The 25,358-nt window shown below is 55.0% G+C and overlaps 1 protein-coding gene across 1 annotated transcript in view; it reads left to right on the forward strand.

Annotated features, from left to right (window-relative positions):
* The window catches only part of LOC111144669 (cadherin related 23), a 354,437-nt gene that overhangs the window by 186,127 nt on the left and 142,952 nt on the right, over positions 1-25,358 (forward strand). The window contains exons 11-13 of the mRNA XM_022499070.1: positions 9,868-9,873; positions 11,702-11,851; positions 12,308-12,466. Of these exons, the coding sequence (XP_022354778.1) occupies positions 9,868-9,873; positions 11,702-11,851; positions 12,308-12,466 (315 nt within the window). The remainder of the gene's footprint in view (positions 1-9,867; positions 9,874-11,701; positions 11,852-12,307; positions 12,467-25,358) is intronic.

Genomic DNA, 25,358 nt, shown 5'->3' on the forward strand with positions numbered 1-25,358 from the left:
GTTGACTATAAAGGTAAGCAAAAGGGAGTTTGGGGGACAGTGGAACCGTTCTGCGTGCTGGTTGTGATGGGGTGACACGAATTTATACATGTGTTAAAATTCATAAAATTGAATACCCCAAAATGTCAATTTCACTGCAGGTTAGTTTTAAAAATGATAAGTTATTGATAACCTCCTTCTCCCCCACACTCCCCAGAAAGAAGAAGTGAAAGGTAGCAGCTTAAATAGCACCACTGGTGAGCTTTTGGACTCAACACCATCCTCCTCTCCACTGTCATTTAATACACACCACCTATAAAGCCAGAAAGGTAGACGAGGGCCTTGAATACCAAGAGGTGTTTGAACCTAATTCAGCCGGGAAGCGGGAGCCATTGATGGTTCTTGAGCATGAGTGGTATCCTCAGAGCTGTACTTTAAGTTGATTAATCTGGACACCAGGAGAACAAGGACAGTGACAGGGGATGATGGCAGATGGCCAGAAGGGCAGGGACTGGTTGTGGGGGTCTGTGGGGTTGGAATGCCACTAGGATTTGGAATCCCAGGGACAGGAATGGCAGAAGCCCAGAAGGGCAGGCTAGGAGGCAGAAAGAAAATGGGAGCTGTCATCGTCTGCTGGCTAGACAGTCGCCAGGCCCTCCTGGTGTCTGTTCTCTTCACCTCAGCTTAGTTCCGCATCTGAAAGCCTTCTACCCACCCTTGCCCACTCCCTCCATTTCTGTCTCTGTTTTTCTTTGAGTCTGATTATCCTCTCTTGCCCCGTCTTCCCAGCCTTCCTCCTGCCTCTGTTTCCTGGCTTTTCCTCACACCCAACATATTCACAGATAAACACACGTGTAGCCCATTCATGCATGTATCCCATCGTCCATTCAACCATAGTTGCTGTGTGCCCCATGTGAGTGCCTTGCAAGGTGTGGAACAGGTCAGGTACGAGGGGCTCTTTGCAGGTCTGGGCAGCCCGGTTTGACTTCTAGAATACCGCCGTGGCTGCTAAGTGACATGCAGGGCTGTCCCCAGGCATGTCCACCCATCGGCTTGAAGCCTGGCACTCTGTCCCAGCCCAGCACCCACCCCCTTAGGGCAGTTGTGTGTTTTTGTTCATGGGAAGGGGATGCAAACCTGGGCAGACCTCCCTGGCAGAGGGCTAGGATGGGGAGGGAGATGAAATCATTTCCCGATCCCCAAAGCCCAGGTGCCTGGCCTCTACACCGTTTAGAGCTCTGCCCTCCGGGCCTCCTGAGGCAAAGGGATCCTTCATGTTGAAAGGTAGCCCAGAGAGGGCAGTTGGCCTGAGATCACAGCGCGTATCAGTTCGAGGGCTCCCAGGACCCTGCCCTCCTCCCCCTCAGCCCCTCCCCCTCACCCGGAGGCCTGGGGAGGTGGACTGGAATATAAATCGGTGTGATTAGCAGCAGGGAGTGTGCCCTCCCGATTTCCATAAGACATTTAGATTTCTTTGCCTTGCCACACATTTCTCTCTCTGTGGGAACAAGGAAATAGTTTTAGCATGGTAAATAGACAGAGCCAGGCAGCTGCTGAGTGCAAAGCCAGCTCCCAGCCCTGCACCAGCCTGTCTCTCCTCCTCCTCCTGAGGCCCCTTGAGGGCTGGATGCCTCTTCCACCAGCCATCCTGCCCCTCAGGCCACAGGATCCTTCCCAGCCTGGGCCCCAGAGGGAGCCAAGGGACAATTCCAGGCTTGGGACAGACCAGGATGCACACCCTTCCCCCACCCCCGCATTTTGGATTCTCCTTCCTGCACCTCTAAGAAGACAGACACCCCACTTTGGCCCCTTGCCCCCACCCCAGCCAGAGCTCCAATGTGGGTTTACCAGTGGGGGGAGGGAGGGAAGGAATTGACACCAGGTATTGGGGGTAAGGTCCAAGTTGGCAGATTCTGATCTTAAAGTTAAGAATGTGGCCACCTGTGCTGGGAGGTGAGCCCGGTTTGCAGGCAGGACCACAAGGAAGGCATTGTTGAGCTTTCCACTTGGGGCATGTGCCTTTCAAACAGGGTCCCTTGCAGGAGAGATGGAAGGAAGGAGGAGGGGTGTATGGCCTGGGGGAATCCTTGAGATCTCCATGGGTGCGGGGCGGGGTGGAATGAAACAGGTCATTCTGGAATGAAGAGCTCAGAGCCCCTGCCTCATAAATCCTACTTGGCCCCCTGCTGCGTGCCCATGAATTTCCATGTGGCCTGAGATGGTACCTGAGATCCCCTGGGCCTTCCACATAAACCTGCCCTTTGACCATGCCCACAAGCACTAGTAAGGTGAACCTTGGCCTCATGGCCAGTCCCCGTAAAGCCACTTCATTTCTCTAAGTAACCCTGGGACTGATTGCTCTGATGCCTAGAGATCCGGGGCAGCCCAAAGATTTGGATCCCACCAGAAATGGCTATTTACTTGAGGCATGGGAATGGAGGCCAGCGTGGCTGGTTCCAACTTGGGGGGGATGGGGTAGTTACAGTTAGCTCTGCTGTTTTCAGAGGACATAGGTGGGGGACAAGATGGGACCCTCCCAGAACAGAGGTCACCGGGGCTGAGCAAGAGCCCTTGGTCAGCCGTGCTACCATCATCACTGGCAGAGGACTTGAGCCTCCAAGGTAATGCCGCCTTTGGGGAGCACCTGTCAGACACTGGGGCTGGTGTGTCAGATGCTCAGAGCCTTGTTTGCCATGCCGAGGGCATAACCGCCTCACCCGTGCAAAGGGGACGACCTACCCTGCTGGGCTTTCAGATGTGCCTCGTGGCGTTGGACACCAGGTCTCCAGGTTTGCCTGCAACGGCCTAGGTTTTAGCACGTGTAAGTCCCACGTCCCGGGCAAACTGGGACAGCTGGTCACCCAGGGGCAGGCCTGAGAGGTGGCCTGGTTTTTCCTCACACCTCCCCATTTATCCACGTTGAGAAACAGGCTCTGAGCCAGACAAGCCTGGAATGCAGGAGAGAGGCAGGTGGTCAGGGATAGCTGGGCTCTGGAAAGCTGAGATTCCCATAGTGCACGAGGGCTGTGGGCTGCAAATCAGGGAAACAATTTGAAAGCACCTGTCCCTCATTTACCTTAATGCGAGTACCCAGTGCCCATTATAATGCACTTCCCAGAAGAGCCAGGGCTGGCTGCGGGGCCGGTGACAAGATCCCTCTGGAGGGAGGGAGGGGAGGTGGCACGTGCAGGTGAGAAGCACCTGCCTGCCTCGTGCTCTCGTCTGTGAGCTAAATAATACACACGTCCACTCGATGAAATTGACAGCTCTCTAGTATTCTTTCCCCAAAGTGCCAGCTGCCGATCGGATTGAATTAGATTTCACAGGGGTTTTTGCAATACATGGAATTCACCAGCAAATTACTCTTAAAGAGGGAAAATCAATCATTTGGAGCAGAGATAAGCTGAAGGCAAGGCAGCCTTGGATTGATCCCGTCTGTGCAGGCGTGTGTGGAATTCAGCAGATAACCTGGGGAGAGGAGGAGGGGGAGGCTGGCAGAGAGAGGGCTGGAGGGGGGGGGAAGAAGAGGAGGAGGAGGAGGAGGGAGGAGGAAACAGGAGGGGTGAGGGAAGAGGAGGGAGAAAAGGAGAAATGGAAAAGAGACCAGGGGGAGAAAGAGCGAGGAGAAAAGGGAGAGAAGGGAAGAGTGGGACAAGAGAAGAGTGGAGGAAAAGGTGAAGGAACACAAAGGAGGGTTAGAGAGGGCAACAGCCGAGGAGGAAGAGGAGAGAGGCCTGGAGCAGCAGCAGGAGTGGAAAGCAATCCGAGGGAGCACAGCGGACATTGAGGACCCTTAGAGAGTCACCCCGGTTTGCAGATCTGGAAACTGAGGCCCAGGGAGAATGAAGGGCTTGCCACACTCATAGTGACGAATGGCCCATGCAGGGAAAATGGTTCCTGCTCATGCTGTTCAAGGGCCCAAACTGCAAAGGAGTCTGGGGGGCGGGGATGGGTGGGGTGAGAGCCTGAAACCAGGGCAAGGTCCTTCAGCTGATGCAGGCCTGAGAGGTGGCCCACGGTGGCCCACGGTCCGGGCAGAGAAACTGAGACTCTGGGCCGGACAAGCCTGGCACGCAGGAAAGGAAGACAAGGCTGAGATACCAAGCGTGTACTGTGGCCTTTGCTGGGTCCCTGGGTTGGGACTGTGTCCAGGAACAGGGCGCTGGGTCGGGGGACCGTGAAGAGACAGAATCAGAAGGTTTCAATTGCTAGGAGGTACCGTTGTCAGTTCCCCCGGACTCTGAAACTTGGAAGATATGTGGGGGTTGAGCCAGAGTTGGGGGATGGAGGCGGTGCCCACCGCATGGCTCCCTCCGGTGGCCTGCTGGACTCTGCTTTCACGGTGGGCGGCCTGGTATGCTGGGCATGGGACGCTGCAGGAGAAGCAGTGACGGAAGGGGTGCTGAGGGGCCTGCCTCCTGCCAAGGCTCACATTGGCGTGTCCGATTGGGGTTAATTAAGGGAAAGGCTGGACAAAGGGGTGATAAAGGCTCCATCTTCAGTGGACTTTGATTTTCAGCCACTCAATAGCATGGATGAGACCAATAGAGCACAGGGGAGAAGGGAGACCTACAGGGCCGGCATGGGGGGACCCACTCACCCCTGCACAGATCCAAGCCTCTGCCCATCCCTGTCTGCCCCCTTCATTCTTGGCCGAGCAATAGAAATCAGCCCTTCCCCAGGGCTTCCTCCTCCCCTCCCCCACTCCCTTTTAGAACAAGAATAACAACCCTTATTTACTGAACCCTCACTCAGTCCCAGGCACTTTACCAGAATCTTGCCGCTTACCGGTAAGCGTGCTGTCAGGTGGCCCTCATTCTTTCCATTTTGCAGAATAGAAAACTGAGGCACAGAGAGGTAAGAGCTTTTGCGCAAAATCCCACAGCCGAAGAGGGCAATTGCTTCCATCTAGAGTCAGGTCCGACCCCAAGAGGCTGTGCTTTGAGCCACCACTGAAGCTTAGGGACCCACACCCCGGAGTCACTGGTCACGGGGCTCTTCCCTGGCAGGTCTGAGTCCTGGATGTGGTTTCTGTGAGGGTGACGCTCTCAGGATGCCTCTGGGCACTCAGGACCCCAGCCCCATTCCTGGCTCAGCTAAGGGCAGCCTGCCAGCCCACAGATTTCCCTGGTTCTTCTCTGTCTTGTTTCAAAACACTGCCCAGCACTCCCAACATAAAGGCCACCTTGGGCCGTGCTGCCCTCCCCTGGTCTTTCCTCTTCTGTGGAAGGGAATGAAGGTCCCTTGCAGGGTATATCCTAGCTCACAGGGTTGGGGAGGTCGGTACCCCTAGCATCTGGGGTACAAAGGAAAAAAAAAACACAAAGCTTCTATCGGAGAGCCTCCTATCTTAGGCAAGAAAACCTGACTCCTATCACCCACCAGAACAAGATGGGGCAAGGAGGCAAGGCTGCTTCTTAACCCTGCTGGTATGCCTTATTCTCCAGCAATGGGAGTGTGTTGCCCAAGGTCATACAGCTAGAGAGTGACAGAGCCTGTTCCCCAGCCAAACCTTACTCTCCACTGCACATCACGTCACTGGTCCCCAACCAGCTACTCCCCTGACCATAGCAGGGAGATGAGCCTCTCCAAGGGGTGGATGAGCAGCAAAGTGACTGGGAGGAGGGGGCAGTGAGAACCAAGCAAGCAACAGCTGTGTGGGAGGCATCTGCAGGTCTGGGGTCCAAGGAAGGAATCTGGGGGCTGGGTCAGACCATTGTCCCTTTGGAGAGCAGGTTGTCTGCAGGGGGTACGTGCCAGCGCCTGCAGGTGATGATCAAGGGAAGCTGTACTCAGAAGTCAGGTGCAGACCCTAAGAGAGACCAGGCCACCCCCCTGCAAGCCCAGGACTGGGGTCTGCACCAGGCGGCATCGGCTGGAAGGAGGAAAAGGTCCCCATGCCAGGCAGTCCTTAACAGAACCGCCGCCCTGGGCCCTCCCAGAGTTGTGAGTGTTCAGGGAGCCTGCAGGGGGCCCAGCACATACAAAGCTCTCAGTTACTAATTGGGGAAAACGCGGCTGGGTCCCTTCACGGAGCCGGGTGACCCCTGGCACGTGGGTCCGCTGGCCATGGGTGTGGCAGAAAGGCTAGGAAGGGTGTCCTTTCCAGGTGGTGCCTGCTGGACCACCGCTCCCAAGGCCACGGCCCACGTCCAGCAGCGGGCGGTGGGGGAGCAGGGCTGAGGGGAGCTGAGGGTGGGGTGACAGCCGCTTCTGGCAGCAGCTGATAAGGAGGTCTGGACCAGCCGGCTGCCCTCTGCGGGGTGGCAAGCCTTCAGTCACTGGGAGCGCAGTGCGGCTGGCTGCGTGGGGTGGGGACGGCGGGGAGCGAGGAGTGATCTCCCGTGTCCTTCCGCCTTCCTCTAAACAAATAAAGCGGAGCTGTCACAGCCCCGCAGGCAGCCACTGGTGCCCCAGCCTGGTGCGGGGAGGGCAACGCTGATGCTTGGCTCCGGGACCCGCGGCTGCCAGCTATCAGCCTTCTCATCGCCTCTCCCAGCTGGAAGAGAATTTAACCCACAGGCCTCCTCTCCACACGCACTGGGACTCCTTTTGATGTTCCCCCTTATCTCCCTTCCCAACAAATTTGCCCCTCAACAGTTCCAAGAGGGCCTCCTGCCTCTGTCCGCCCCACACCCTCCCTCCCAGTCCCAGTGAACCGCCCTCCCGTTGGGCCTGGCAGTGAGTGTGAGGCAGGCGCTAGCCCTCCACCTGCCTGGGTCCCTGACCTTGGCAGAGGGGCCTTCCCCTGGGCCTCACTCCTGCCTCTCGGAGAATGGGGGAGGAGCCCACCCACCTGCGCCCTCCGGGGCCAGTTCTTTGCGTTGGGAGCAGTGTTGTGCGGTGGGAGGGGCTGGAGAGCGGGGTGGTCGAGAGCTCCCACGGAGCCAGAGACAGAACAGACCCAACTTCAGATCCTTCGCTGGCAGCTGTGAGTCCTGAACGAGTTGCCCTCCCGGGCCTCGCTTTCCTTCTCCAAGAAAGGGGTGTGCGGATGCTGATGTCCATAAAGATACTGGTTAAGTCCCATGTGGCACACAGTTAGGGCTTAATAAACAGGAGCTGCCTGGCAGAGGACCGCAGTTAATCGGGGTTTCAAACCGCTTTGGCGACCTGGGTGAGTATCACACACACATCCCAGCCCGAGGGGCCCACAGTCACAAGCTAAGTCCCAGTAGGACCTGGCCGCTGGGCAGGTTCTGAAAGGGACAGGCTGAGTATTTAATGGGACTTAGCGGGAAGGTTGCCCTGGGGTCTCAGGACCACTGCAGCAGGGAGTGAACTCGCCCCAGGTGGCAAATCTGGAAGGGCAGGGACCTCGTTCCTTGAGACCCAGAAACCTGGCCTGAGGGGTCAGGTACCCAGGCTGAGTCCACACTGCGCTGAGCCCCAAATTCCCAGGCATCTCTTCCGTCCCTTGCTCTGGTCCTCTGTCCAGGCACCACGTGGCAGCTCCAGCCCCCACCCCCATACCCCCACAACCCCATGAGCTGTTTATTCCGTTTTCTCTCCTCAGTGGCTCACCCACCACACCTCGCTGGTCAGTCTTCTTCCCTGCTCTCAGGCTTGCTCCCTGCCTTGCCTTGCTCTGTCCTGGCGGTTCTCAAACCTGGGAGCAACAGACACCTGGAGGGCTGGCTGGGCCCGCGCAACCCTGGTTTTTCCGAAGAGTAGATTTGGGCATGGCCCAAAATATGCATTTCTCATATTTTTTTAAGATTTTATTTATGTATTTGACAGAGATCACAAGTAGGCAGAGAGGCAGGCAGAGAGAGAGGGGGAAGCAGGCTCCCCGCCAAGCAGAGAGCCTGATGCGGCGCTCGATCCCAGGACCCTGGGATCATGACCTCAGCCGAAGGCAGAGGCTTTAACCCACTGAGCTACCCAGGTGCCCTCCAAAATATGCATTTCTAACGACGTTTTTGATAAAGCTCAGCTACTGGTCCCTGTGCCCTGCTCGAAGAACCACCTCTCTGCCCTATTGGTTCTCACCCTTGGATGCACATTAGAGTGAATAATGTGGAGAATGTTCCGAGGTCTAGAGTTCTGGTCTCCTCCAACTCACCCACGTCTGATTTGCTTGGTCTGGGGTACAGCTTAGGCATGGGGATATTTTAAAGACCCCCCAGGAGATTTTGCTGGGTGGTCCGCTGGAGGACTCCCGCTGTGCCTCTCCCCCACTCACCCCTCTGGACCCCTGTGGGTGCCGCTGAGCTCCTGCCTGCCCCTACTGATGTTTCCACAGCTCTAGCTGCACAATGTGGTTCTCTAGGGAGCATGGGCAACCCCTACGCCCCAGCCTCCTACTATCCCAACAATCTTGCCAGCTCTTCCCCACACACACCTTTGCAAATCAGCTCCCAGTCTGCCTCTTTACTAATTCCTCATTCCTGCTCCATGCCTTTGCAGAGATGGCAGGAGGTGGGTGGCTCCCAGACCAGAAGTGGCAGGGCAGGCGGCACCTGAAACTTGTTAGAAGTAGAAATTCACAGGAATTTCTAATTTCACAAGTCCTGGCGGAGGGCAATAGTCTGTAGCTTACCAAAGCCTCCAGGTGCTTCTGATACACGCTAAGGACAGAGTTCCGCGTGTAAAGCCACTTCCTCCATATGGAACCCCTCCTCTTCTAGCTCATTCTCCCTTCGTTCCTAAAGCCAGTTCAGAACTCCCCTTCTTGGGTCAGCCTTCCTGGCTTGGCCTCTGCTGGCGCTCCCTCAGATTCCACCCAGGGGAGCTCAACATTACCTCCGTTACCTCCACCTCCTCAGTCTGCTCTGGGAACTCCTACTGTCCTGACCCCACTTCCCTCAGCCTAGATGGCACCCCGGCCTCGACTTTTATCCCCACTCTGCTGCCAACAAGCTGTGCACCCTTGGGTGACTCACTCAACCTCTCTGAACTCCATTTCCTCTGGAGGGGTTTCCAAGCTCCCGTGTTCCTTCATCTCCACCCTACGGCCCATAGGAGAGGACCACCCAGAGGACTAGGTGAGGAAAAGCGGCCGAAACCCAGTGGCTTCTTGAGCTCCCACCGTGTCCCTGCTCTGCTGTGGGTTTACGCTGCCCGGGGCTTGCTCTGGGGCTTTGAGGACGCCCAACATTCCCCAGCAACCACAGAGGAGAATTCTGTGCTTATTCTGGACAGTGACAGAGAGCAGATGCCAGTAACTGTGTGCCGTGCTGTCGTTCATATCGGCCCCTGTTTGTACACTTAGGGAACATCCTTCACGACCCGGCTCTCAGGGACCAAACCCCACCCAGAGCGATGCGTGCCACGTGTTGCCCTTCGAGGGCGGGAGGGAAGCCACGGATATGTGGAGCTCGTTGTATGCGCGTGACTTTGCTGGGGAAGAGACCCCTGGATGGGGTGCGGTGGCCTCTAGAGAAGGCTCTCCAGCGGCGAGCCAATGGGGACAGGGAGACCGCAGCATGCCCTTTACACTTTAGAACTATGTGAAAACTTCCCATGTCTGTATGTGTCAGGTCTTAGCGTTTTCTGTGTTAGGAAGATTGAAACATGACCGTGCTCGGGGTCGTTTTCTGCAGGGGTTTGGTCTAAGCTCCTAGGAGGAGGACATAGGAGTGTGGCCCATCCCTCTCTCCCCCAGCGCTACCCCCTTCCCCACCTCCCTCTGGGTGAGGACCCAGTGTGCTCAGGACTCCTGGTACCCTCTTCCTCTGCTTCCCTCTCCTTCCTCTGGGTTTGGGGCCCCTCAGACACGAAAGGGGCTCTTCCTCTGGAGCAGGGTATGCTCCTAGGGTCCACTCAGCCCCTCTGCCTTCCCCTGACCTCGGATCTCACCATCTTTTCTTTCCGGTTCCTTCCTCCTCTCCGTGCCTTTCCGGCTCCTCCTCTGTCTCCATACCTTTGACCGACTCCCACTGACAGAACTTGGTAAGTGAGCCTGGGAAGGGCCAGGGCTGGGTGTGGGGGGTCGGTGGGCACATGGGGGAGGGGTTGTGGAGGGGGTGTGGCTCCATCTGCCCAGGCACAGCTCAGCCCGCCCCCACGTTCTCGGGCCTCCAGGTCCTGTGGCGGAGGGAGAGGCATTGGTGTCGCCTGCTCGGAGCTGTCACACTCTGCCGGCCTTGGCTATCAGTGCCCCTTCGGGCATTTAATTGGGCCTCCGTCAGACGAATGGATTCCATGCCAGGGAGCACTGAGGACTCCACGAGCTGACAGGGCCAAGGGAGCATTGCCTGCACCATCTGCGGGAGCCACTCTGGGTGGGGGGCTTTGGAGGCCCTGCTGCTTGTCTGGACCCCAAGATTGGCAATGTTCCTGTTTTGGTAATTTGTAATTGCAAATAGAAAAAAAAACAAAACCCCAAAACTCAAGAGACTGGTGGGTAAATGTTAATGTGTGTTCATTCCACAAATGTGTTCGACCACTTGTGGGACAGTCCCAGGGCTGGAAGGATCTTGTGAACTCTCAGGCTTCACTGGGGGTTATCCTTTCCAGTCTTGCCAGGACCATCCCCTTCTGAGCAAGAAAAGGCTTTCAGATGGCCAGGCTGCTCCTCTCCCAGCAGGAACAAGTTCTGGAAGGCATCCCTGGGCAACCAGAAGAGAGGCATGCTTCCTTTGCCCGCCCTCAGTTCCAAAGAAACACGCACACACAGTGGGGTTGTGCTGGGCACTGGGCCAGGGGCGAGCCGCATGGGCAGGCGGAAATTCCCTCCTGGGGCTCGCAGCCCAGGTCTGTAATCCGGTGGCTTCTGCACTAAGGGTCAGGAGAGGTTCTCCACGGATTGGTTACAAACCACAAGCTGTCCCCCTAAGTTGAAGGAGGTTTATTTGGGGGTAGTTACCCCCTGTGGGGAGTTGAATCCATCTCTGAGCAGACCAGACTCTGGGGAGTCAGTAGGCCGCGTCTCCCACCTTCAGCAATGGTTCTTTGAATCCGAGGTCTTGGGTAGTATGGACACCTCACACCCTTTGTGTCAGAAAAAGCCAAGTGGTATTTGAGGGCTCCGTGAGCTCAGGCCCCGTTAGAAGGATCAGAAACACCTGACTTGGAGTGAAGCACGCCCCCCTCCCCCCGAAACCACGGACTTGAGCTGCTGGGCCGCGGCAGAGCCCTTGGAGGACATGGCAGCTCCTAGCTACCTAGGACCCTGTGTCCTCCGGGTCACCACTAGCTGGCCACAGTGTAGGAGGTCCACAGGGGTTCACTTCACCATTCAGCTGCTTGGGTGATTGCCATTCCCTGTGTAAGGAAGCCAGTGTTCTCCCTGATTGACACGTTCTGGGGGGAGGGAGGGGAAGAAGCCACACCCTGCACTGTCCCTTGTGCCCTCTCCTGCCCACGCCTGCCAAGGACACATACTTGCTTCTCTCCCCTGCCTTCCCACCCTCTGTCCTGTCCCCCTGCTGGGTCTTGCAGGTACAGAACCTCTCCAGTTGGGGTCACTGGGACTGAGGAAGGGAGCAGGAGATGGGAAATGAACCAAACCATCTGGAAGGGATATTTGGGGCTTCTGAAGGGATAACAAAGTCAAAAAGAACTGGCGGAGACTTCCAGTGGGCCCGAACATGGGCAGGAGTCAGGGTCTGAGAGCCAGGCCGGGGTCACCCAGAGGAGACCAGACCGCTCTGGGGTGGGGTGCTTACAAGCCCCGCTACGGACCCTGTCCCTTCTCTACCTCCACCAAAGCCGCTCTGCTCTGGACCCATGGCCTCCCAAGCCCCTTCTGACTGGTTTCTTCTCCATTCTGCCCCAGGGCCTGAACAGCATGTTCGAGGTGTACCTGGTTGGGAACAATTCCCAGCACTTCATCATCTCCCCGACCTCTGTCCAAGGGAAAGCAGACATCCGCATCCGGGTGGCCGTCCCCCTGGACTATGAGACTGTGGACCGCTACGACTTTGACGTAAGGCTCCCCCCTCCCTTTTTCTTCCCCAGGTGGGGGGCTTTTAGGGGAGGCAGAGGGTGACACCATCTCCTGAAACTCCACCTTCCAGCTCTTCCCATTCTTCTCCTATGGGTCCGACTCCAGAAAGCCCACTGAGCCCATGGCAGGGGCTGGGCTGAGCCTCCCTTTTCAAGGAGGACAAGGAAATGTCTGGGAATTGAGCAGCAATTTACCAGACACAGTCACGGCCCCTGAGACCCATAAGGAGCCTCACTGCCCAGCCCCCAGCAGAATCCGAGGCCATCCTGTCTTCCAATCCCTGATGGAGAGACTCCCAGCAGCACACACCTGGGATAGGCACTGACTCAGACAGGAACTCTGGGTTTGGACCTGCAAAGACCCCAGGGGAACTTACGGGGACAAGGCTCCGGGAGCATGCAAGAGCTCACCTGGGCCCCTGCTCTGCGCACCCAGCTCTTTGCCAACGAGAGCGTGCCTGACCACGTGGGCTATGCCAAGGTGAAGATCACCCTCATCAATGAGAATGACAACAGGCCCATCTTCAGCCAGCCGCTGTACAACGTCAGCTTGTACGAGAACGTCACCGTGGGGACCTCTGTGCTGACCGTCCTGGTGAGTCCCGCTCTTTCACCGGGCCACTGAGCTCTGGGGAAGACCACGGGGAGGCAGCCAGAGGGAATGGCCCAAGAAACATGGGCAGTCAGGGAAGGCGGTGCCCCTGAGCCCCTAGAAGCTGTGGTGTTTGTGTCTTAAAACCTCTGGAGTCATTAGGATGGGGTTCCCAGGGTCTGGGCAACAATGTGGGAAGAGAACACCGATGTTCTGCCTTGTCCCTGAGAGGGACTAAGTCTAGGTGGGCCAGGAGCCCTGGAAATGCCCTCTAGTGGGGATAGGGGCCAGCCATCTCCGAGGAGGGCCACTGTCTCTCTAAGCACCAGGGAAGAATGGACTCTTTGAGGGTGCCTGGCCATCCCCAGCTGCCCTTGGCTGGGACTTTGACAAAGGGCCCTTCCAGTGTCCCATTCGTATCATTCGGTACCCTTGCTGGCAAGGGACACAAACTCTTAAGTGGTTCAAGCCAAAAGCGTATCAGCTCTTATAACTCAAAGTATAAATGATATCAGGCATGGCTGTACCCAGGCACTCTGTTAGCGAGAATCTGACTTTAGCACCAGGCTCTGCTTTTCTTACATTGGCTGAGAGGAACACCAACACCCCCAGGCTTGCATCTTACCAATGTATCAACCCTAGTGGGAACACAATCATCTTTTTCATTAGTTCCAGCACAAGTCCCACAGTTGAGTCTCCTTGCTGGGCCATGCCGGAGCCCATCATCTTGATCCTCATCTCCCAGAGATGGGTCACACTCTTGGTGGTGGAGCCAGGGGTTGGGTCCACTCCATGCAAACTCTATGGGCTAGAAGTGGGGAAGGGGCTATGTGGAAGGGGCTTCTGCTGGCAGAGCAAAGAGGACTGGTTGTCTGGCAGATCAAAGTGGCAGACGTGTTGCTGCGTAAGCTCAGCTCATACGCCTAGTAGGTACTTAGTACCTGTGATAGAGTTGAGCTCATCGCTGCTCTTCTCTGCCCACGTGGAGGGCGTCGGGGTCCTCGATGCCATATCTTGCTCCGTCCTTACTCCAAGCCGAGACATTGCCTGCTGATCCCAGGCCCACTGTTATGAAGTGTGTTTACTCTGCCGACAGATGGTATGAAACTGTACTGAGCCCCAGGCCCTTCCCATCTGACAGTTATTAATATTTCAAACAGATGTTCAGCTAGGTGGGCCCTCAGACATAAACACTAAGTCTACTGTGGCTGTTTCCCTCCCTGCCTGCTTCCCCAGGCTGTGGCCCCCCAGCTTCCACCAAGGTGCTCCTCGTAATCTGTCACCTGGTGCTTGGGGGCCCCCCCGTGGACCCTCTTGCAGCCTCTAGGGGCCCAGCTGGAGAGCAAGTGCCGGAGGCTTTGGCCTTCTGGCCCCAAAGAGTGTCTGCAGCCCCCCTCACCCCAGCCATCTTCAAACATCAGGGTGAAGGACACCCAAGCAGCCTGGACTTCAGGGCCCCAGCAGGCCGGGGACCACATGGCAAAGAATCCAGGTGTCGGTCTTGGTGGGTGTCCAGGGACTGCTCCCCAGTATTCTTGCTGGGAATGGTCTCACTTTGCAGTCCCAAGTTCCCGTGGCCCTGGGGAAGGTTTGCGGAACCTAGGACATACCTCTTGGCTGGTGGCCAGTTGTTGGTGCCAAGGACAATAGGTTAGGCCCAGTCTGCTCTGGGGCTGCCAGTGGAGAGCAGGTGCTCACAATGGGTTTTCTCAAATGCTAGAGCAGTTCCCAGGCCTGCGTGGACCCCTGCCTGCCACCCACACCCCTTCTCCAGTTCCTCTCTGCTTATTTAATGGATGCATTTAGCCTCCTCTGAGTGTCTCTCCCCTGGTTGGCCTCTAGTCGCTGCATCTGTTTAAGCCTTGCCCACCTCCTTCTCAACCCCCTGGCCCTAGGGCTGTGGGATTGTGCAGACACGAAAGGGCTGTTTCCCCCAGTAATAAACTCTAGGACCCGGGCTGTGTGCTTACGGGAGCCCAGGACCTCCCGGGGAACGGGGGGGTCCTGCTTTCTTTGCCTTCACTGTGTGCCAGTCTATCCACGTCAGTCTGGGGGCCTCCATTTCCTCATCTGCAGAGTGGGCATGAGACCTCAGGCTGCTGTCAAGAGGTGTGATGCTGGGTGCAGGAGCTCCCCCTGGGAGGCCCTGCTTACCCACCATCATCTCCCAGTCTCCACCAGGGTGCTTCCAGAGCTCTAGCTGGGAGCGTGTTTTGTGGCCACACCTGGCACCCTGCCAGCCTGACCTGGCCTCCCCACCCCCCATTTTCCAGGGTCAGCCTGATCTTTCCACCTCCTCTGCTGCAGGAGGAGCTGAAAGTTATAGCTGCCTGCTCAGGGACTGTGAAATTCCTTCTCCATGACCTTTTCTAGGATGTTATTAAAATGTTTCATGGGCAGTTGTGTCAGGAAAAAAAATTATGAAGAAAAGGAAAATGTTTTAATTTGCACCGAGGGCTGAGGCAGAGCCTGCTGTGAGGGGCCTCCCCAGCCCCCACCTGGCACCGGCCTGGCCTCTGTGGGCTCGTTACCCATCCTGGTCGGTGAGGCAGCAGTCTGACAGGAGTGGGGAAGCTGGGAGAAGAAAGGCCATCATCTCCAGCCTGGTCTCCCAGCCGGGTCGGAGGGCTGGACCCTTGCCCCTCCCTGGACCTCCCCCAGGCCAGGTTTTGAGGCCCTTATACCCCCCCACCCACCACCAGTTACAGCAAAAGGAATGCCCAGTGGTGGACAGGACAGAGTGGGGACCCAGGGTGCAAAGGCTTGACCTTGACCATGGACTCGGTTCTGGCCAACCTTGGGTGGCGAGGGCAGAAACTGCTTCTCTTTTTGCACCTTATTTGTGAAATGGGCAAGATGGACTAAGACATGTCCAATGCCCCTTCCAGACCTCAGGCTATCTCTGAGGGTGTGGCTGTCCCCGGTGAGCCCTGACTGGAAACAGACACTTCACACGCACTGTTTCTAACCCCTCACACGTGCCATCCTTCTCACCTTACAGGTGAGGAAACAGAGGCTCAGGTTAAGTAACGCACAGGTTGCTCAGGGTCCCGGGGCTAACAAGCGAGCGAGCCGAAATTCACCAGAAGGCTGTCTGACCCTGAGCCGTAGGCTCTTAGCCACCAGGGCTGCCTGGCCAGAAGGTTCTGTGTTGGACCGCTGAGCTTGTCCTTTCAGTTATGCTCAGAGCAGAGGGGAAAGAGAGGAGCTGGGGAGCGCTCTCTGCAGAGCCCGAGTGGACTGGCTGAGGGGCTGCTCCAGGACTTGTGTCTCTGGGTGACGTGTGAGCCCTTGGAGAACCTCTGGCATTGTCAGGTGAATTTCCAGGCGCTGGAGGGTCAGAGGTGGGGGAGCTCCTTGCACTGAGGAGAAGACCAAGTCAGGGAGACTGGAGCACTTCACCCAAGGCAGCCCGGAGCTGGAGGTCAGGAGGAGCAGGACAGACATCCGTGCCCGTCAGAGCCGGTCCTCTGGAGGGTGACCACTCAGGTGCACATGCACCCACATTGTTTGGGAGGGCATAGAGTTGTGTGTGTGTGTGTGTGCGCATGCCATGCACAACATGTGTGCAGCTCCATGTGCTCGGGGACATGTGTTAGAATACACACGTCCGTGTTCATGAACCCATCTAAAAGTTCCCATATACTGTCAGGGGCTCCCCATCCTCTGGGCTGTGTGGTTTGTCCCCCTCTCTTGTCCCCGGGGTGCTCTGATTCTTGCCTTCCCATCCTGCCTCCCAACCTGACAAGAGTTAGGTGTTAAGACTCCGGGGTGTCTTCTTTCTGGGCTTGGGGCAGGCCTGCAGCCTGTCCAATTGGTACTTGGCGCCAAGCAGTTTTTCCTGAGCAATAAGAAAGCACTCCAATCATTTGTTCATCCAACAAACGTTTTTTGAATACCTAGTGTGTGCCAGGCACATGGCCCTAAGGACCATGGTGATGTGCGTCTTGTCCACATGAAGTTTACAGTCTCCTGGGGAAGCGTGATGTTAATACTAAGAAATGAATCTTTAATTATTACTTGTTATGATGTTATCTTTAATGATTACTTGCTATGATGTTATTACTTGTTATTAGGGAATAATGAACACCTGTAGCAGGACTTCTGACCTTGACTGGAGTCAGGGGAGGCTTCCCTGAGGAATTAGCAATTGAGTAGGCATTAACAGATGAGTGAGGGGAGGGAAGCACGTTGGACAAAGAGGGAAGAGCATGTGCAAAGGCCCTGCAGCTAGAATATAGAGAGAGCGGTGTTCTCTGTAGAGTGGTGGAGTTTTATTTTGGTGACGTGGACAGGGTTCAGCGCTCTCCCTTGGTCCTGCATTGCCACTCATCCTGAATATAACCATGGGGCTGCTGTTCTGACAGTGAAAAAATCCTGTAGCAGACCGTCTCCATTCTCGTACCTATTCCATCCTGGTGGCCTATGGCAGGCAGGCATTTGGGAGGCTGCTGAGAGAGGTTGTACCTGGGGTGTGCAGTGAGCCGGCCTGGCCTCCCGCAATAGGGGGCTCATGTGCCCAGATTCATTAGCTCCATCAGGGAAGGATGCCGAGAAGGAACAGTAGCTGGGAAGGAGGTTACTCCCAGGGCAGATCTTACTGCCCTCCAGGGCCTTCTGTCCCTGCTCCAGAGAGCTAGGGCACAGCAGAAGGGGCAGAAGATGGACTGTCAGACAAGATAAGATTCTCTAGGTGTAGAAATCAAAGCAAGAAAGAGGCATGTAAGCACCATGACTGGGTGTGCATGGGGCCAAGTTCGCTCAGCCCAGGGGCAGGGTGCTACCCCTTGGCTCCTTGGCCTTGTGGGGACTGACAGGCATGGTTCCACTCTCTCCTCCCAGTTCGCTCAGCTCAGGGGCAGGGTGCTACCCCTTGGCTCCTTGGCCTTGTGGGGGCTGACAGGCATGGTTCCACTCTCTCCTCCCTGCCCCTCTTCCCAGCCTGTCCTCGGGAGACTGGTAACATCTTGGGCAGGGTCGTGAATCCAGTTCTGCTATGGGCTGGCCCCTCCTTCTCCAGGTTTGGCTTCTTTCCCATCAGGTGAGCAAAATAGCACCTCCCCAACACAGAGGGCAAGGTTGCTGGGAGACCCCATTGTGGGTCAAGGGCTCACAGTGGTCCACAGTGGTTTTTATCATCAGTGGCCTTGAGGGGCCCTTGACAGGCCACTGAGCCTCTGTCGTCTCCGACCTAGGCAGGTGCGCTAAGATGTCCTACCGGGGAGGGCTGCTGTGAGAATAGAGGGGGACAGCGTGGGAGGGCACTCAGCACCAAGCCCGGCCAGCAGTGTGCTCAGAGGCGGGCAGATGTGACCAGAGGGTGTATATGTGGCCTGGGCACGCTCTCAGGGACCTGGATTCAGAAGGCCCTCACCCTTGGCCTGGTGCACTGCTGTCACTGCCTGGAAATTCTTAATTTTTGAACAAGGGGCTCTTGTGTTCACTTTGCACTGGGCCCTGCAAATTACAGAGCTTGTCCTGGCCCTGGGAGTTTAGCATTCTCCGCCCACAGTCGCGCCCTTCTCTGCTGGTTTTATGCATCCCCACACTTGACACACTCCGCTCATGCTTGCTTGGTGGCAGGCCCTGAGCAGGGACCCTGAGAGCTTGCTCCGCTTTATGTTGCGTCAGAAACCACCCCAACTTGGCTGCTTGAAACGACAGCTGTTTTCTGACCCTCACAGGCTAGGCAGGTCAGTATCATGGACAGAGCTCAGCAAGGGGGTCCTTCTCTGCAGCTCCGGGGCTGGGGGTGACTCCAGCAGCTGGAGGCACCTCCATCCGGTGCCTGGTGCTCAGCCTGACTGTCGTGAGTACCCACACACGGCCTCTCCCTGTGGGGTAGGCATTCTGAGAGGGAGCACCTCAGAGGAGGCCTCTGGGGAAAACGTGTCCCAAAAGGACCAGGTGGAAGCTATGTGGCCATTTCTGACCTAGCCTCAAGTTCACCTGGTCCTTGACTCTGACTTCCGTTGGTTTTAGTGAGTCCCCCAAGCAAGTGCATGAACATCAAGGGCAGGGGATGGAGACACCCCCCAGCTCTCAATGGACAGAATGTCAAAGCATTTACACAAATGTGGGTGTCTTGGAATCAGAGCTCCAATTCAATACCCCTTCGTCCCAGCTTCCCTGTGTGCCCTGCACCTCCTTTTCCGTGGCTGTTCTCTCCGCTCAGGGATTTCGTGGCTCATATCCTTTCCTCCCCACTGCACTGGAAACTTCCCTGGAGCAAGCAGAATCTGGGGTCACAGACCCCAGCCCAGGAACAAAGGGAGGGGCTGGGAGGTACGATGGCCACCGGGGTCCCGGATCGCCCGTCTCATCAGGGCGTGTGATTGCAAAGTCAAGGCTGAAATGCACGCAGCCCCTCAGCCTGGCTCCGCGCACAGGTGAGCAGGAGCTGACTCTGCTTCCTTGGCTGCTGCCTTGTGCCTTGTGCAGTGCCCTCTGTGAACCCCTGTGTCTCCACTACAGAAGCCTTAGCCCACTGTCCCTCCCTGAGCATCACTTCATGCTCTCTGAGGCACGGGGGACCCCCAGAGGCAACTACCATCCTCCATCTGGTGACAGTTTATCAGGGGCCTAGAATGACAGCAGTGAGCGGGACAAACATCCCCACGCATTCCAGGGGCAGGAGGCAGGATGAGCAAGTAAGCACAGCGTGTGTTGTGGTGGGAGTGTCATGGGGAAAAATAGAGCTGGGTGGGCAGGGAGCACGAGGGGTGGGAGTGTCCCTGTGTGCTCCAAGGGGGTCAGGGGACACACACCTCTCACAGAAGGTGGCCATGAGTAGAGGCCTGAAGGAAGGGAGAGGCAGGTAGAATTTGGGAAAGAGCTGCCCCAGGCTGAGGGAGATGCAGAGAAAGACTTTGAGACAAGAGCCTGGGCGTATAGGTGGAGGAGAGGCCTTCGGGAGATGAATGGATGGGACAGGGAGATCTGAGGGATCACAGGCGATGCCATCTGGGGAATAGGCTGAGTTTGGGGTGGGGAAGAGCAAGGACGTGGAAGGCACCCAGGCAGAGGCTGGGAGAGTAGGCGAGAGGTGATAGCCGAGCTCCCACTCCGTCTGGGCCCCGGCTCTCCCATTCCTCTCGGGCCCAGCAAGGTCCTTCACCCGTTTTCCTCTCCACCTGCCCACCAGGTGGGCCGTGCACCTTGGCCAGCACCCAGGTAGGCAGACGCTGGGTAGGAGTCCTGTCTTAGCTTCTTACCAGCAGGTTGCCCTCAGGCTAATAGCTTCCTTTCCCTGGGTTTCAGTTTCATCTTCCATCTCCGCAGTGCTGCGGGACAATGTGGTGGTGGAGGGGCGGTGGTCCAAGCCCCCCCCAAACCCCCGCATCGCCGAGGCTTTGGTAGCCGTTCCAGCCCCTGCTGCCCACCAAGTGTCCAGGGCTCTCCGCGCTGTTCTAGAATGGTGGCCTTCTCCCTGCTTCCGATAGCATCCGTTCAACTGGATTCTATCAGCGTAGAAGGCTGGTGACAGAAATTGCTAACATGAATTATTAGTAAGTCTGGGAGATAACATGACCCGACGAGCAAAGCCCAGTGGAGATGGGCAGGTCAAGGCAGGGGAGAGCCAAAGCTGGACTGCCGGCCAGGCGTGGGCTGCCTCTTCCACATTCCCCTTCTTGAAAAGGCCCCCAGCCCCCAACCCACAACCTGGCACTCTCCCTCCCCACCCCCTCCTGACACCCTTCACTGCAGGCATCTTAATTGATCTCATTGTTCTCCAGTCCCTTGAGACCTGAGACTCCAGCTGTGCTTAAACAGAACAAAATCTCTTCCAATTTCCCCACCATTTAAAAGAAAATTGAATATCTGCAGCCTGGGGAGGGGAAGAGGGAGGTGAAACACACACACACACACACACACACACACACACACACACACGCCACCCCAGCCCCCCTCCCAAGCTGCCCAGCCACGCCCTCCCACATTTGGGGTGTGTCCAGGCTGTACTTCCGGACCCCTTCTAGCTACTTTTGGGTTCATCTCCAGTTGGAGCCAGTGCAGTGTGGTGCTGGAGGAAGCTGTGATTGACGGGTCTGAGTTCCTCTGTCTGTCAGGCCTCAGTGCTCCTGGGCTGTGTGTATCTCTTTAATCTAAATATCAATCCGTAAAACCAAAATGGCATGGGATGAGAGGTAGGACAGGCACTAAGGACAGACAGAGAGCACCCAGCTGGCTGCCGTCTGCCCGCCACCCCCCAGGGCTTCTGGAAGGAGCCCTTCATGGCAGGACAGGTATGAGGATGGAGAGCTGCCCCTGTCCCCCACCCCTGCCCCTGAAGTGATCACCCTGGAGCTCGTTTAAGGTCTGATCATTTTTGGTCATTCAGTCACTCAGCTACTTGACTTTCGGCAAATTGATGGAAAGCCCCCATCGCCTGTCAAGCCCTCGAACCCTCCCTCATGGGTGCCTCCAGAATCCCCCATCCTTGACGAGAGCCGCTCTGCCACTGACCTTTGCCCCTTGACCAGAAACAGAGAGATCAGGCCTTGTGAGTGGGAGAGGTCAGGCATGGGCCCTGGGTCAGCTAGCTAGTGAGCATCCAAGCCAGGATTAAAACCTGGGTCTGTCCAACTCCCAAACCCCAGGGTCCCTCTCCTGTTTGCTGGTCTCCATCAGCCTCTTGTTGGAGTCCCCGGAGATGGGCAGGGCGCGGGCCCGGGATGCAGGAGCTCTTCTGTTACCAAATGACCTTGAGCACATCCTAGCTTCCCAGACCTCGGTGTCCTCAACTATAAAACGAAGGGGTCATGCTGGATGCTCTCTAAGGTCGTCTGTGTGAACAGCATGTGACCGCCTGCTCCCAGAGCCTGCGGTCCCCTGCACTCTGCCTGTCAGGGTCCCCCTTCGCAGGGTTAGCTGCTGATTGTTCCTGCTCAGGCAGTTGCTCACAGGACACCAGAGCAGAGAAAATGGACCCCCTGGGCCAAGGGACATTAGGTAGCTTTTAGAGTGGCCAAGGCAGAATGAGTTCATAAACACAGTCAGCCAAATGCCCGCACAGAGTCCACCTGAGCCCTGGGCTGGGAAGGTTATGGGCCCTGGGATGGGATGATTTGGGCAGGATGGGTTTGGAACAGCCCCCAGGGCCTCGGCCTGAGAGCTTGTCCCCGGAGCAGTTGGGGGAGAAAGGCGGAGGGAGGAGGGGGCCCAGAGAGGTTTAGGGAGAAGTTGAGCGGAGCCTATGCATTTGGGGTGGCTTATTCTTGCTGTATAACCCCTATCTCTGTAGGAGGGAACCATGGCTGTTGTTCCTGACAGCTGCTTTCTGAGTGCATCAAAGTCCCTATGCCCATTGCGTCACTGTCTTTCAAACTTTCTTTTATGATAATCCATAATAAATACTACATCTAACTTCATACCGAGGACACACACACACATCCGTCTCTAGAACAAAAATAGGACTTCCTTACCCCAGGTAATAGCACACTCTAGTATCATTTTCTAGATTTGGGGGCTTTTCTATGAGAACTTTTTAAGATTTACTCTCAGTAACTTTCAAATGTACCATGCAGTGACATTAACTATAATGGCCATGTTGTACATTACATCCTCTGAATTATTTATTTTATAACTAGAACTTCTTAGCTTTTGATCCCCTTCCCCTGCTCTGCCCTCCTCCCACTCCCCACCTCTGGCAACCACGCCAGTCTAGTCTCTGTGTCTGTGAGCTGGGTCTTTTGTTTTTTAAGGTTCCACCTATAAGTGAGATCATTCAGAGTTTGTCTTTCTCTGACTTATTTCCCTTTGCATAATGCCCTCAGGGCCCATCTTGTCACAAATGGCAAGATTTCCTTCTTTTTCATGACCAGGTAATATTCCATCGTAAACATACACCGCATTTTCCTTATCCATCCACCCATGGACGGACACCTGGGTTCCTTCGCTATGTGGACTGTTGCAAATAAAGCCGCAGTGAACGTGGGGGTGCATGTGTCTTTCCAAGTTAGTGTTTTCTTTTTGTTTTCAGATAAACACACAGAAGTGAGATTGCCGGATCAGACAGTATTTCTAGGTTACGTTCAATGTGGGGGCGACCTCCATGTTATTTTCCAGAGAAGCCACACCCGTTTATGTTCTCTCCAGAAGGACACGGGGTTCCCTTTCCTCCACGTCCTCACCAGCACTTGTTTCTTGTCTTGGCGACGACAGCCATTCTGATAGGTGGGAGGTGTGAGCTCGTGGTGGTTTTGATCTGCATCTCCCTGCTGATCCGTGATGCTGAGCACTTTTGCATGGGTCTGTTGGCCATCCGGATGTCTTCTATGGAAGAATGTCTATTCAGGTCCTCCTCCCATTCTTTCGATCAGACCTTTTTCTGCTGTTGAGTTTGCAAGAGTTCTCCATATATTTTGAATATTAACCCCTTATCAGATCTGTGAATTATGCCTATTCTCTCCCACCCAGGAGGCTGCCTCTTCATTTTGTTGGTGGCTTCCCAGACTGTGCAGAAGCTTTGTAATCTGAGGAGGTCCTGTTTGTTTATTTTAGCTTTTGTTACCTTTGCTTTTGGAGTCACATCCAAAATGTCATCCCCATGCCTACCACCTGTGTTTTCTTCTAGGAGTTTTATGGGTTTCAGGTCTTGCATTCAAGTCTTTCATCCACTTTGAGATAATTTTTGTGCATGGTGTGAGGCAGTGGTCCAGTTTCGTTCTCTTGCGTGTGGCTGACCAGTGCTCCCAGCATCATTTATTGGAGAGACTGACTTTTCTCCATCGAGTATTCTTGGCTCCCTTGTTAAATATTAGTTGACCATATATGTGTGGATTTATTTCTGGGCTCTCTGTTCTGTTCCGTTGATCTATATGTCTGTTCTTTTGCTGGTGTCCTACTGTTTTCCATTGATATAGCTTTACTATACAGTTGGGAATCCGGGCACGTGATGCCTCCTGCTTTGTTCTTCATTGTCAAAATGACTTTGGATGTGTGGGGTCTTTTGTGATTCCATGTAAGTCTTACGATTGTCCTATTTCTTGGGAAGAGGATGCCACTGGAATTTTGATAGAGATTACATGGAATCCATAGATTGCTTTGGGTAGTGAGGACATTTTAACAACAGTCCTTCTTCCAACCCATTAGCACGGAGTGTCTTTCCGTTTGTGTCTTCTTCAACTTCTTCCATCACGTCTTACAGTTTTCAATTTAGTATGTTCTATTTTATTCCACCAGATTTCATTTTTAAAAACACTAGTCATGACCCACTCAATTGATTTCATGACTAACTAATGCAAGTTTGAACATCTCTAGGAGAAGCCTCGTCTACTTTACTATGCGATGATAATGATGATGTGTTGGTATTATCTCATGTTCCTCAAGTGCTCACTACAGGAGGCAGTGTGGTGAAGACCCTAAGTTCCAGACTTAAACCACCCAAGTTTATCCTGATTCTTCCATTTCTGAGCTATATGGCTTTGAATATATTACTTGTATCAGCAATGATCCAGTACAGCTACCAGTCACAGAAACTCCCCCAAATGGTTTCTTAAACAAGATTGAAGTGAATTTCTCTCCCATACAAAAGGAATTTAGAGGTGAGCAGCCTTGGGTGGCTCCTGTAAGCTCTCTTCTCCACCCCATTTCTAAGATTTGGCCTTCATCTTCTTGGTCCAAAGTGGTTGCTAGTGCTCCGGCCATCACATCCACATTCTAAGCTGCAGATTGAAAGACACAAAGAAGGGTACTCTCCTTCCCTTTTGAGAAGACTTCCTAGAAATATCTTGCAGACTTTTGCTTTCACCTCCTTAGCCAGAACTTAGTCATATGGTCGTGCTTGTCTACAAAGGAAGCTGGCCAATCTAGTATTTTAGGCAGATAGTGTTATACCATCTAAAAATAATAATTTTTGTTAATTTGAAAAAGAGATCATGGATGTTGAGTCTCTGCTGAATAACCTCTCGTGTGCCTCAGCTTTCTCTTCTGGAAAATGGTGTTGAGGTTCGTTCCTTATGAATTTGTTGTGGGACTTCAATGAGATAATATACATAAAGAACTTAGCCCAGTGCCTGACACAGAACAGGTGTTAAACAAACGACAGGTACTCTTATCACATGTCCGGCACTGAGCTCAGCAACTATGTGTGTTACCTCGTTGAATCCCCATGACACCCTGGTGAGGTAGAAATTAGCTTCCCCGTTTCATAAATGAGAGCGTTGAGATTCAGAGAAGTTGGGTGTTTGCCTGAGGCCATACCTGTGGAAGGAGCAGAGCTGAGGCATGAACCCTTGTTTCTTGAATGCCAATGTCCTTTCCCTTCACCATGAACTAACACAGCCTCCTCACAGAAACTGAATCCATCCCTGGCCCAGAGGTATGACAAGATACATGCTGAGCTTGACCGGCCAATGTCCAAGCTAAATCCAAGGCCAGGACTCCCTCTGCCGGCTCAGCCACCTGTAACTGGTACTCCCTACCCAGAGGAGAAACAGGACTGGGATAAAAGATCCCTGTACGCTCCCCTTGTAACAAGACCGGTAAACTTCAGGTCTGAAAGATAAAGGTCTTCAGCTTATTGAATGACCCCGGGCAAGCCCCTTTTCTGTACAAGCCTCAGCTTCTCCATCTGCAAAATGGAGGGAATGCTGCTCATCCCTTTCCCTGTTCTGGGGACATTGTTAGATCAGTGTGATCAGCGTATTTTGAACATCTTGGGAAACAAGTCTTTGTAAAGGAGATAGGCTGCTTTCCTACAAGGGAGCTTCCCTCTGTGAAAACATTCTGACTCCTGGAGGTGGGGTGGGCAGGGGAGAGAGGGAACCCAAATGTCTGTGAGTGGGGGCTGCTTCTCAGGCATGAGCGCTCCCGGCACTCACCGAATGTGACCATCTTGCCATCAACTCCCGGGCTGAACCGGCCCAGGTGAGTGAGGGCTAGGGCTGCAGGC

This window comes from Enhydra lutris, unplaced genomic scaffold (genome assembly GCF_002288905.1).
Source record: "Enhydra lutris kenyoni isolate GAN:26980312 unplaced genomic scaffold, ASM228890v2 scaffoldscaffold12, whole genome shotgun sequence".
In the NCBI taxonomy this organism is placed as follows: domain Eukaryota; kingdom Metazoa; phylum Chordata; class Mammalia; order Carnivora; family Mustelidae; genus Enhydra; species Enhydra lutris.